This window comes from Orcinus orca, chromosome 4 (assembly GCF_937001465.1).
Source record: "Orcinus orca chromosome 4, mOrcOrc1.1, whole genome shotgun sequence".
In the NCBI taxonomy this organism is placed as follows: Eukaryota; Metazoa; Chordata; class Mammalia; order Artiodactyla; family Delphinidae; genus Orcinus; species Orcinus orca.
In genome coordinates, this window is record NC_064562.1 from 89,022,517 (window position 1) to 89,035,353 (window position 12,837).

Consider the following 12,837-nt stretch of genomic DNA (forward strand, 5'->3'; position numbering starts at 1 on the left):
TGCTAACTGCTCTCCGGCAGCCCATGGATGCAGGGTCCAGCACCACATCAGGGCATCTGGGGAGAGAGTGAACGTGGTGGGCAAGGCTGTCCCTCTCTCACTAACCTGCCCTCACCTGCTGGGATCCAGGTGTGATCCAGGTGTAACTTCTCTCTACATCAGGCTTCCCATTTGTGAATTGGAGCCAACAGCCATTCAACCTACCTGTGAATTCCCAGGAGAAGGTACGCTGGAGGAAACGGAGGCACTTTGAAAGGGTAACAGTTATAAAGTGGAGCACGGCTACTACTCCTGCCCCCTGAAACCAGGGTTACAATAAGGCTCTCCTATGGTAGTATTATGATTCAGAAGAATGTAAAACATACATTAAATCCAGATGGTAACGATGGCTAGGATCTTCATCTTAAAATTTGGGGATTACTTAAGATTTTCTTTACTCCCCACTCTACCCTCTGTCCCACTACTATCAAGGTCCTTTGTGAAGCAGAACTTCATCACTTCCTGTTTTACAGCGGAGCTTTAATTATGCTACACACTCGTACTCCTCTGCCCTGCACTGATCAGGCAGACCACACTTTTCACAAAAGTCTATCACTCTTACCAAACAGCAACAGAAGCTTCAACATATAGGACCTGAAACCAGACCATGAACCCCTGGATTACTATTTCCCTACTTTCATTTTATTTTTTTAAATTTGTATTTTACATTGGAGTAGAGTTGATTTATAACGCTGTGTTAGTTTCAGGTGTACAGCAAAGTGATTCAGTTATACATATACATATACCCATTCTTTTTCAGATTCTTTTCCCATCTAGGTTATTACAGAATATTGAGTTCCCTGTGCTATAGAGTAGGTCCTTGTTGATTACCTTTTTAACATATTCCCTACCTTCATTTTAAATCAAGTCAGAGCATGGAATGGAAATCCTACCTCTAGAAAGCACTATTTGCGAATGTTAAAATTAAATTAAACGAATTGTGTAAGTAGTATATATCTTCTTTGGACCTGAAGACCCTCCTGGAATCAGAATGAAATCAAGTAGGTCAGAAAGAAGTTCAACTCCTTTACCCGACGGCTCCTATGTGAGCTAGGAAGAAATAAAAGAGTTTCCCATTTAGGCTGCCCACAAAATGAGAGTCAGAAAGAATGTTTAATAGGACAATTCACAACTGAACTATTCTTTCCACACCTGCTCACATGCAAGAAAAGAAAAACACATCTTGGCAGACTAGGTCATGTCATTTCTGCTAGCAATAGCAGGTAAGTGGCACGGATAAACCGTAAAGCATTAATGACACACTCAAAGCATGTATCAAGGCTCAGACTGGAGAAACAAAGTCAAAACAGCTTAGGATGATCTTCTGACTCTTATCTTTTATTGGTGGACCCTTGGCAGATCCCTCCACAATGCGTTGCTTTGCAGATGGAACTGGACGGAACTGGTTTAGCTTGGATCCAAGGTGTCTAAGAGATATCCCAGTTCTCCTGGCCATCGCATCATCTTTTTGTGACTCATACAATTTTCTTGGGCCTTTCAGTCCACTGCCACTCCAGGCAGGAGCTGTCATCTTCTCTGACTTCTCTTCTCTCTCTGAGGCCTCCCATTCAGAGGTCAGAGGACATGAACTAGGGCACATCAGTCCAGCCAGTCAAAGGGCACTTACTGCTAAAGATGTTTGCAGTAGCATCACTCGCTTGGCGTTAACTCAAGACGGAAGAAGCCAGTGATCACAGAGGCAGCAGCGCACACAGCGACTGAGGATTAATACCGTGGACCTCCATCATGCAGCTGATACTTACACGGGAATGGGTTTCCCTTTCTGGTGTTCCTGATTCCTGAGAATGAAATTTGGCCAGCGCCCAACCACATGCAAGGTCTAAAGTCTCTATCCAGGAAGGACACTGAAAGCAGAGCTCTGACCCTGGGATGGGCGCATTCCTTTAAGGGGCTCCACGCCACATCAGTCATCAAGCGCATACCGTGGCTTTAAGCTGTTTGGGGGGACCCAGCAGCCACAAACAGCAGAGGCAGCGCACCCTGGAAAGCGGGCGAGGCGCTCACAGTGGCTGGCCGCTCTCCTCGGATCTTTCAGCCTTTGGCACCGTCTCAGAACCTCTTTGAACAACTCCTTCAGTCGCTTCTTTGCCATCCTGCGGCAGCTGTTTGCAGGTAACTAAAGCCAGACGGGACAGCTTTACTACTAGGAAAGGATTCCCACCAGAGGCCTTGGGCCCACCTGTCAGCCTTCACGTCCTCACCTTTCTCTGTCCTCCTCGGGCACTCACCTAAACTGCAGCTATGCTCTTCCTGGGACTCCGGCACCACAGCCAGCCGGCAGACCCTCTTACAACGGTCATCTACACCAGACGTCACTATTCTGTTGATGATCAAGTAGCATTGGCAGCAAGAGGGAAGAGGGAAAAGAGTTAGGAAAGGAGACAGTGAAAGTCACTGAGACTGAAAGGTTAAGAGAGAAGGTTCGGTTGCTATTCCAGAAGCTGGTTAGTAAGGATGACATATTCAGAATGAGATAATAGAATATGGGCCTGAGAAAGTCAAAGAAGGCTAGCCTGACTCTGCCACCATGGGGCTGAGTGATGGCCCCTTAGTAGTCAAGGACTCAAGGATGCATTCCTTACTAATTTCTTAGTCTCACCCCTTCCACCCCCCACCCCCATCAGCCTCTGAAACCCCAGCAGGGCATTTCTGATGCACCAGGGTTATTTCTATTGACAGCCTCTAGGGTGTCATCCACAGTACGGAACCAAAGAAACCCCTCTCTATGTCATGGACCATCCACTGTGTGCTTTGGATATCACGAACAAGGCATGGAGGAGACTGTCCTGAGCATTTCCTCCTGCCGTGGAGGGCTCTGCTTTGCTCCCACCATGCAGGTGGAGTGGAGTTTCCTGGGAGAATCCAGAATCTTCTTCTTCTTATTTTTTAACAGAAACTCAAACAAATTTTGATAACATGTATACCTGGAAGAGACCCAGGAAAACTGAGTAGCTTACCAAAATGGCTGAAACCCTCACCTTAAGTACCATCTTCAGCTAAAGACAAAAGAGGACGTGTGGGTAGCGGTTTGGGACCTCAGAGGGGAGGAAGGCAATTCACACGGAGATGGCAAAGCAAATTTTTAGTAAATAAATGTTTGCTGGGCCCTGCATAGACAGCGGGGGAGGGGGGGGCGTGCAGAGTGTACTCTGATCTCTAAGTTTCCCCAAGCACACCTAGCGCACGGAGAATCCAGAACTTTAGAAATGCCCTATACCTGCTTAATGGAAGAAAGACCAGCCGTGGAACCAAATCCCCAACAGAGGGCTTGGGAGTTCACAGCTGGAAGGCCTCCAGTGAGGATGAGGACTGATGACAGCTCTACAAGGTCTTTTCCCAGGTGACGCCTCACAAATTTGGATGGTGATTGATTCATTCAAGGAAACTCCTGACTCACAGGAACCCTCAAAAGAAGAGTCTTTTTCTACTCATGTTCTGTTATATAATTTTAAAAACTGGGCGGGAGCTGGGGTGGGGGGAGAGATGTTTACTTTTTTGTGTGTCTACTTAGATGTCTAAAATCTAAACTTAATGACACTAATCACAATTTTTTTCTCCCTCGTGGGATAAGAAAGAGGGAGGGCATAGATAACCCAGATTTTTATCAATGTATCTTTAGGAGAAACATGAAGGGTATCATTAAAACATTCCATCTAGTTTGTTCAGTATTGCCAACAAATAAAATACTGCTTAATGCAGCCAAGGGAAGATGAATCATTTGCCAAAATTATTGGCATTCCCAGGCAGTGATTCTGGTGACAACAGAATCAAAATGGATGTCTGTCATTTAACTTCACACACGTTTCCCCGCGGGGAAATCTACTGACATTACTTCTCTGCTAACCAGCAAAAGAGGCTGTTAAAACTACGTCATCTCTGGCGGTTTCTTTAATGTGCTTCAGCAAACTCTTTAAAAGCAGCAGTGATTCCCATGCAGATCTCCTTGCACATGTAATGGCAAAAAGTACCTGCAGTCATTTTGTGGATTAAGCCTGTGGTCTTCCTGTAAACTGGACATGGCCGCCAAGGCAGGGGACACAGAGTACGTCTGAATCTTGCGGCTGTGACTGATGACTTCCTCTGCATCCTCCTTCGGCCCAGCCCTGCCAATGCTGAGCCGCTTCCATGTCTGCTGATCTATCTCTGTCACTGGTCCGAAGTGCACGAACTTTTGCCTAGGGCTGGAAGCTTTCTTATAAGCCCTTGCCTTGCGGCTGGCAAAGTCATCACGGAGGGCAGTTTCTGCTTTAATTTCTGGTGAAGGCTCAGGGGCACACGTGTGCTCCACATCTCCATCCCTAGTCAGAACCGGAAATAAGTTCCAAAGGTTTCTAAGGTGAGTAAAATCAATGAAGAGTTTTGAAAAACTACTGGATGTATGAAATATACTTCAATGTCTAAAGCAGGATTGCTTTTCCATTAATCAATCAAATGAAGAAACGATCATTGTCTTGCCTAGGTAAATAGCACTTTAAGTTTCTGTAGCTTTCTTAACATCATAAATGATGGCATAAGAAAACCTTGGGTACAATGAAATAATTAAAATTATTTAAAAGTCAAGTTTAAATTCCTTACACGTAAATAAGCCTATTAAAATAAGCATTCACAATAAATCAGTTGAATTAAAGAGGATGTTTCCTGTCCTTGTGGCTTGTAATTTTTAGTATTAACAAGTTTCAACGCATGCAGAATATGCTCTGTGTTTTGAGGCATTTTTTCTGGCCATGAAAATAAAAAATGATAGAAGGATAAGTGATTCCTTCAAAGTTAAATGATACCACTGTTAGGAGAAATCCAGGGGAAAACATGACACACCTCTTCTTTCCTGACACTTTCAGCCTCTCCCACGTCTCCCGGTCGGCTTCTGTTATATTGGCGACCGTGACAAAGCTCGGAGCCTCGCGGTGAGGGCCAAGCCTGCCCTGAATTCTGCGCTGCGCCAGGTCATCCTTGTGAAGATCCGGCACCTGCCTGAGCCCCTCTTCCGCAGATTCACTCTCCTGAGCCCGCACAATACAGGTCACCCTCGACTTCACCTCTTCCGTTTGGCCTTGGTTTCTGTCAATTTGATCCAGGCCCCCACGTTATTGGAAAAATCAGGTTCCAGGAAGGGGAGCAGACAAACAGAATGTCAAGCATGGAAATTCAGAGGCTGAAGACAGAATGGAATGATGGAAGCACCTCTCCCTTTCGCAAAAATATGGAATCAATTGCAGCCTTGATTACTTTTGTCTATGCTACCCTTTTGACACTGTAAAGAGACAGAGTTTTTCCACCAGATGACAGACTCTAGTTTAGTTTAGGAAGAGAAGCCAGGGCTCGCTGAAAGACTATTAAGAATGGTAATGAGATTTCAGTTTGACAGTAATGATGCCCAATTCCCACACTATTCAAGTTACTGTAATGAATTCAAGTTTTCTGATTGAATCCCTGAGCCTTCTTGGAACGTCTTTTACTGCAGCAGTAAAGTGTTAGTAATGAGCTCTGCATGATCCAAATTCTAGAATTAGTTTGGAGATAGTTGGAACATTGTTCACATATTGAACACCTCAACCATAAACCTTCATACTGCCAGAAAGCATGATTAAGTCAATGCTGAATAGAAACTTTCGATGTTCAAACTCAGTCTCTGCCTCCTGATAGCATTAATTAGGTTTGGCTAACGTAAACTTGAAGAACAGAGAGGGCATCCTCTCTACCTGGATCCACAGAGGCAATACCCATTTGTTTCTTGTGTCAATAACTGTTCACCTTTATTCATGCTAAATCTGATATTTTCAATTGTTTTCCTAAGAAGTGAACTTTAGATGCCTAATGTTGACAATATCATAATTTAAACCAAAGTTGTGGCATCTATGTGCATAAACATTATATCACATTAAAAGTCAGTTTCTAACTAAATATGTTTCTTGAGATAGAAAATTTCAGAAATATACATAAATAGGGCTATTCATTTTTTTTCAAAATAAATCTTCCAAGCCAGAAAACCATTCTCTTGTTACCTGGATGACTTGGTGTATTTACAGAGCCTATGCAAATAGGAAGGCGACAGAATTTTCTATTTGCTTTTAGTTTGGGGAAGGGGATCAAGGAGGCCATAGCACAGAGCCGCCAGGGAGCCCTCTTTTTTCCATCAGTTCTTTGAAGCTCTCTAGAGAGATCATGGGCTGTGTCCCCAAACACAGAGTCAGGTGACAACAGACAAATGGGGCTGGAAATATCAGGAATTAAAATTGCATGCAGGAGAAAGGAAAAAAGGGAGGTACAAAAGCTACTCCTTTTCCTAACTCAAGTTGCTGATCCGCATCAATATGCCTTGATGCTACTCAGTTATCCAGAAGTCTTTGTTTCACTGGCAACAACTGATCCCTCCCACAAGGCCCTATGAGAACGGTTTGTTACAAGGCATGCCAACAAGGACTGCAAAGACCAAGAGCCTCCCGAAGCTAGAATGTGTCCTATAAAAAAATGGGCCGGGTCTTCTATGCTCAAATCCCTGTTCTGTGTCCAGAGATCTTTCGTGTGTTTTGTACCTGGTGCTTCCTAAATCAAACAATAGAAAACACTCACTGCTTCACTGATCTCAATGACGCTGCCCAAAGAACCACTTTAATTGTGTAAAACACAGTTTAGATATTTATATTCTTAGTTCAATGGATTACAAACCTCTTAAGTGATAGGCAAAAATATGGCAATTAAATAATAAAGATGCGATCTCTGATTTTGATGTAAGGAAAAATACAAGAATGATGAACTCTGTACATTGAAACTTAGCAGGCTGATGGCTTGAATGAATTCGTATCCCTCTTAGGATAAAAATCGCTGGCCAAATTCCATTTCATTAAGCTTTCCTTTCCCTAATTAAGAAGATGGGAGAAAAGTTGGGAGAAGGAAACTCACTTAAAAATAATTTCTATGACAGAACACATAGAAGTGTGTTATATTATATATTTGAGGACTTTTTAATGGGAAATCTCCATCGTCAGATGTCTAGGTGATCGTGTTGGTGTGAGGGAAGAAACAGCCAGCCTCGTTTTCCCCCCATATCTCAAAGGTGCTAAGAAGACAGAAGGGCTCATAGCTAAGGAATAACTATGATTTCTGCCTGCTATGGATGGACTGGAGCAACCTTGAGAGGTGGCTGTTCCCTGATCAGCAACAGCACATGTCTGTTTATGCCAATAATGCCCGTCTCTGACACCAGCACCCATACGTGGTGATGTGCCCACATATAGCACATCTGCACACTTGAGCTCCATATTTATTTGGTGAATTCAGCCCCATCTGAACTTAGGAGAGACTGGATATCTGGGGTTCCACTTTAAAACAAACCACCATTACTGATTATATGTAATTAGGGCAGGAAACAGAGGAATGGGGAGCTTTAATACAAATCACCTTTGCCGAACTATATTCTCTCTCTCCTTCATAGACACACACACACAGAGCACACCTTTTATGTTCTAGACTTTTCTTTTCTGAGATTCCCTTGGAGGGTTGCTTGCTGCCATCTGATTTCTCTGCCTCTTTTTTTCGGTAAGGCCCATAGAGGAGTTGATTCAGTGGCACCATTGGCTTGGTCTGGTTCATCCTAGCTCTCCTGGCGGCAAAGTCATCTTTCTCAAGATCAGGCAGTCGACGTGCAACCTCATCTTCTGATTCTGAATCTCTGCTGTGTTGGTGGATCAGGAAAGGATTTTCTTTGCGAAGGATAATATCTCGAACAGCTTCTTTCTCATCACTTAATTGTTTTTGACTGATAAAGCAAAATTAAACGGAACTCCACATGGGATCAGACCAAAACAGTTTTTAAATCCCCATCTCCAGGCAGCCAACTGTCTTGTTAGTGAAAGGTCTTCTCAATATCATTAGTCCTGATGACATCTGTTTACTATTTTAGTCCAGAGTTGCAGCAGGGTTAGGGTGGGTTTCAAAACCCGGAATTTAGTCAGCTACTAGCAATACTAAAAAATTCATTTAACTTGCAGGGCCCCATCAGCGTCAGAAAGGCAGGATCCTAAATGGCTCTGAAAGTGGCAATCCAAATTCTTTTCATGAAGTTGGGAAAAGTAAGAAGCATTTTGTTATTATTTTTTTCTCTGGCACATTAATAATGTACCCAATAGGTACTCAGTTTATTTTGACTGACAGGGCAAAAATCTGAGCTACCAAGAAACTGATCTGGGGGAAGGCTAATGAATGCAGCTATGTGACAGCACACCTGGGATGTGTCCCAGACTGCAAAGTGTAAGGATGGTCTTTCTGCAGAGCTGAGCTAACCTGAAACATCTGGAATAGTTTACGACCATGGACAGGATGGACTCGGGCACAAAAGCTTATCGTGCCCTGCACCCTCCCCCCAGCAACCTTTTCTTCGGTCTTTTACCCCCATGACTCTCCACCACCCAGCTCTTCTGCTTTGTCATATGCTAGCTGTCAAGTAAATCCTATTAAGACATTTTGCCAAAATGTTTACTTAGGGCTATTTTCATTTTCAAGGAAATCTTGAAGGCACCAAACTTTAAATTCTTTAGAATTTAAAGAGAAATGCAGTTTAATGGTGGAATCTTAGGACTTTTTATGCTTTGTTTTTTGTTCTTGTTGGGGTTGGGTAGGGTGGGAATACAGTCAATGGCGCCTTTCTGATATTCAAACAAACTCCTCCCCCCTACTCATAAGATCAGCCTTGCTTCTAAGTCGTAATAAAAGATTAAAACTTTACAAATATCATTGATTATCTTCTCAGTTCATAGAGATGGTGAATAGATAAAGCATCTTGACTTCTAAAGAAAGCTCACCTGCTTTGTATCCGATTTCTGAAGGAGGATTAAGGGTAAATTCTTCGTGGTCATGGGACAGGTCGTCTCAGAAATGAAGACAGGAGGAATTAGCCTGGCTGAGAGTCATACAAGCAAGGAAACGCTGTCTACTCTGGCTGACCAGGTGGCCTGCTGTCTGTTGCTTACCCTGTACTGCTGCAGAGGAAGCCTGTCAGCCTAACAGAACAGCAGGCCCTCACTCCTGACTTCTGGAAAAATCAAACCATCATTAGTCATGTCCAGAAAACTCCTTCTCCCTGCTGACCACTATTCTCAATAGAAGTTTAAATCGTGGAATTTAGAGGTGGTGGGTGGTGCTCTGCTCTCTGAATAAAGTTATTTCTTAAAATATAAAATTCTGCCCTTTGAGTTGCACTCCGGCTCTTGGTCTCCTGGTTGGCCACTCCTGGACCGTGCTCACTCTCCTCCCTGCATCCTTAGCCAACAAGCCTGGCAAGAACCAACTGGTATTGGTTGACTGTGGCCATAAAGGATGGTCAGTGGGAAATGATAGGCCATTGAATTAATCTCTTCGAAAACGCATTATTTAAAAAGCACATTGATGATGACAAAGAAGGTGGTTAACTATTATTGAGCGCCCACAACGTGCCAGAATTCCTTCTAGTGTTAATTTGTTTAACCTTAATACTAGCCTTGCAATGGTAGTGTGATTAGCATCCCCATTTTATAGAGTGGAAACTGAGATTAGGTGAAGAAATTTGCCCAAGCTCAAAGTGCCACTGCTGAAGTTAAAATTCAAACCCAGGGAGTCTGGCTCTGGAGGTCCTGTTCTTAATCACTGCACTATTCATTAAACAAAGGACACGGCCAGGAACAGTTTTGAAAGCAGAACATCATACAGAAAATAAGGCATTATCATTACTATGGAAATAGGAGAAAGAGAAGTATTTTGGTTACTAAATAAAGGGATCACATGAGTTGTGCTTAGAATGAAGTCGTGATTTGCACGGCTGGGTACAGACAGCAATGTTCAGCCAGGATTAATGACAGTAGAATGCTAACTAATCATACCTTACAGTGCTTGCACAGCACTTTACAGTTTACAGAGCCCTTTCAAACGCATTATCTCATCTCAGCTGATCCGACTCCAATTCCAGTAAAGGAGCAGATCCTGAGCTTGAAGCTTTCAAGTCCCAAAGCAACACTCCTTCCATTTTTTTGACCAGGGTCCTGGGTTTCAATTTTCCCCAACTCAGGCAGAATACTATGGAATAAAACGTATGCATTTATGCAAATAGCCATGCCAATTTGTGATGCCAATTTGAGAAGGGAGAATCTCGTGCATTATGCATCATGTGAGTCCAGCCAGGCTACAAACTCCCCAGGGTGTTTCTTTTCAGGCTAAATGCCCGGTGTAGCGGGACTCATTTCAAGTGATCTCAATTTAGATATGTAGACTTAAAAAAAGGGGGTGAAGAAAGCTTTCCATATCATTGGCCTCTTAAAGCCACTCCCTGCCCACTTGAAAAAACGATCATAGTGACATTCTGCTAATTGCTTGGATCCTGTAAATTCAGAGCTTCCAGCAGACTCAGAGAGAGCAAAAATTTAATGACATAAATTCTGGGCCGGCACTGTTGGCTATGAAGTAATAAATAATGTGTATAAGGCAGATATGTAGGACTATGTTCGCAGGTGTCTAGTTAGCAGAATATTTAAATGACTTTTTATAACAAGCCCTTCTTTTCTGAAGGTCAGTCTATTGCAAAGCTTCAGTATATTCTACTTTGTTTTTCAATAATTATAATACCTCTGAAGAGCTGGTATATTCCAGATACGTTAACTTTTATGACAACCCTGCAAGATCAGTATTATCGTGTCCACTGAGGTTTCCAGTTCCAGTCATCTGAATGTAGGTAAAGTAAGTAAATTTAAGTGGCAGACCCTGGCTGTCTGGCTTGATATTCATGGGGCAGTTTGGCACTTTTATTTTGTCTGAGTCATTCACAGATGAGTTAGTTGCCTTGGGAAGTAGGGGTTGCTCGACGGACCCAGATCACTGCTTTACTAAGAAGGAATACACGGGCTTCCCTGATGGTCCAGTGGTTAAGAATTCGCCTTCCAATGCAGGGGACACGGGTTCGATCCCTGGTCGGGGAACTAAGATCCCATATGCCGCGGGGCAACTAAGCCTGAGCGCCGCAACTACTGAGCCCACGTGCTCTGGAGCCCACGTGCCACAACTAGAGAGAACCCCGTACACTACAACGGAAGATCCAACTAAGACCTGAAGCAGCCAAAAATAAATAATTTTTTTTTTTTAAAGAAGGAATACAGTCTAATGTGAAATGAGAAATGCCAAGCCTTGCCTTCAACCTGGCAACCCTGTCCTAAGACAAGTAAGGCTATCTTTGTAGGAGAGATTGTGGGTCCTAAGCAGGTGAGGGGGAGGAAAAGCTCTTGTCTCAAAGTTTCTAAGGCTTATATATTTCAAAGTGAATGAGATAATGATTTAAACTAAGGAAGAGCTGGCATTTTCTTTCACCCCCTTTTACTTGGCAACACACAAGCAACCAGCTCAGATTGGCAGTCAGTTTGTTCTATTGAAAGAAACTGGGCTCTCCAGAAAAGCCTGTTTGGCCTCCTGGGAATGTCACGGGCAACACCAGGGACCTCCCTGTTCACACAGTGTCCCAATAGGGCAGCTACATCCAGAGTCACAAAGGTTCATGCAAGTTATGTGTCTGCCTGGTCTCTGATCCCCAAGAATCTGTGCAGCAAGAAGCAGTGACACAGGCATCTGGTAAGGAGGGATGGAGAGAATATGTTCCTGGCACTTAGCTGCATCTGCTCTTCCTCTAAAGATTTCTAAAATGTCTATTGTTCCTTGGAGGGTTTCCCCCCCTCTGTAATTAATTACTATGTGCTTGAGAAGATCCACAGACTAGCAGAAAAGACTGAGTGCTGAAACATATGAAAACAATTAGCAAAGAAGTCCAATCACGTGAAACCTATAATTCAGTTCAAAAAAAAAAAGTTTACTTCTCCAATGGGAAACACCAAGTCAGAGAACTCAAATCTCCATGGCATTTTAATTCAGGGGAAGTGAATCTTGATTCTTACTTTATCCTCTTAAACGCAGAGATCTTGGCTTCTTTAGCAGAGTCTCATATTTGGGGGGTAATTAGGCTAACTTAATCATAAACTAAAAGGGAAGGAAAAGTAGTTTATGGACTTCTGACTCCAGTGGCAACTCTAATAAATATCAACCCCACATATTTATTAAGAAAGACCTACTTTCTGTCCCTTGGTGCTAACATACCTCCTAATATATTCTTTGATAGGAAGCCTGGGACTTCTAGGCTTCTAAACTCATGTGAAAATGGACTAACATGCACTTCTGCTCCTTTTTATATATTAAAAATAATTTAAGGAGGTGTTTGAGAATACTTGGGAAACAACAGCCAAAAAAACCCCCCAAAAACCAAAAAACCGATCTGGGGCTTCCCTGGTGGTGCAGTGGTTGAGAGTCCGCCTGCCGATGCAGGGGACACGGGTTCGTGCCCCGGTCCGGGAAGATCCCACATGCCGCGGAGCGGCTGGGCCCGTGAGCCATGGCCGCTGAGCCTGCGCGTCCGGAGCCTGTGCTCTACAGCGGGAGAGGCCACAACAGTGAGAGGCCCGCGTACCGCAAAAAAACAAACAAACAAAAAAAACCCATCTGTAAAAGTACAGCCTTACTCTTGTCTACATGTCTCCTTCCTTGCCTATGCCTCATCCTCTACCCATCTCTCCAAACACAGACTTTCCCAGCTAAAAAAATGGGCCGCAAGAAATATCTGGGGCCTCTTGTTGGGTTCCAAGATGTGGTGGCCAGAATTCATCTGGATTGCAAAGATAGGAGACTGAGGTTACAATGCCTTAAGAGACGTCAGCATATTTAAATGTTTTATATTCTTATTTTCCAGACACCAAGAATCCTTTTCTTCTTCATGAT

At 43.4% G+C, this 12,837-nt stretch overlaps 1 protein-coding gene across 11 annotated transcripts in view; it reads right to left on the bottom strand.

Moving 5' to 3' along the window:
* The window catches only part of LIMCH1 (LIM and calponin homology domains 1), a 341,447-nt gene that overhangs the window by 69,600 nt on the left and 259,010 nt on the right, over window positions 1-12,837 (bottom strand). The window contains exons 10-15 of one of the 11 annotated variants that reach the window (XM_049709562.1): window positions 7,514-7,816; window positions 4,876-5,118; window positions 4,029-4,358; window positions 2,289-2,380; window positions 2,065-2,176; window positions 1,370-1,628 (exon numbers count right to left, since the gene is read on the bottom strand). The exons of the other annotated variants lie outside the window; for them this stretch is intronic. Coding sequence (XP_049565519.1) covers window positions 1,370-1,628; window positions 2,065-2,176; window positions 2,289-2,380; window positions 4,029-4,358; window positions 4,876-5,118; window positions 7,514-7,816 — 1,339 coding nt within the window. The remainder of the gene's footprint in view (window positions 1-1,369; window positions 1,629-2,064; window positions 2,177-2,288; window positions 2,381-4,028; window positions 4,359-4,875; window positions 5,119-7,513; window positions 7,817-12,837) is intronic. 11 annotated transcript variants of the gene reach the window in all.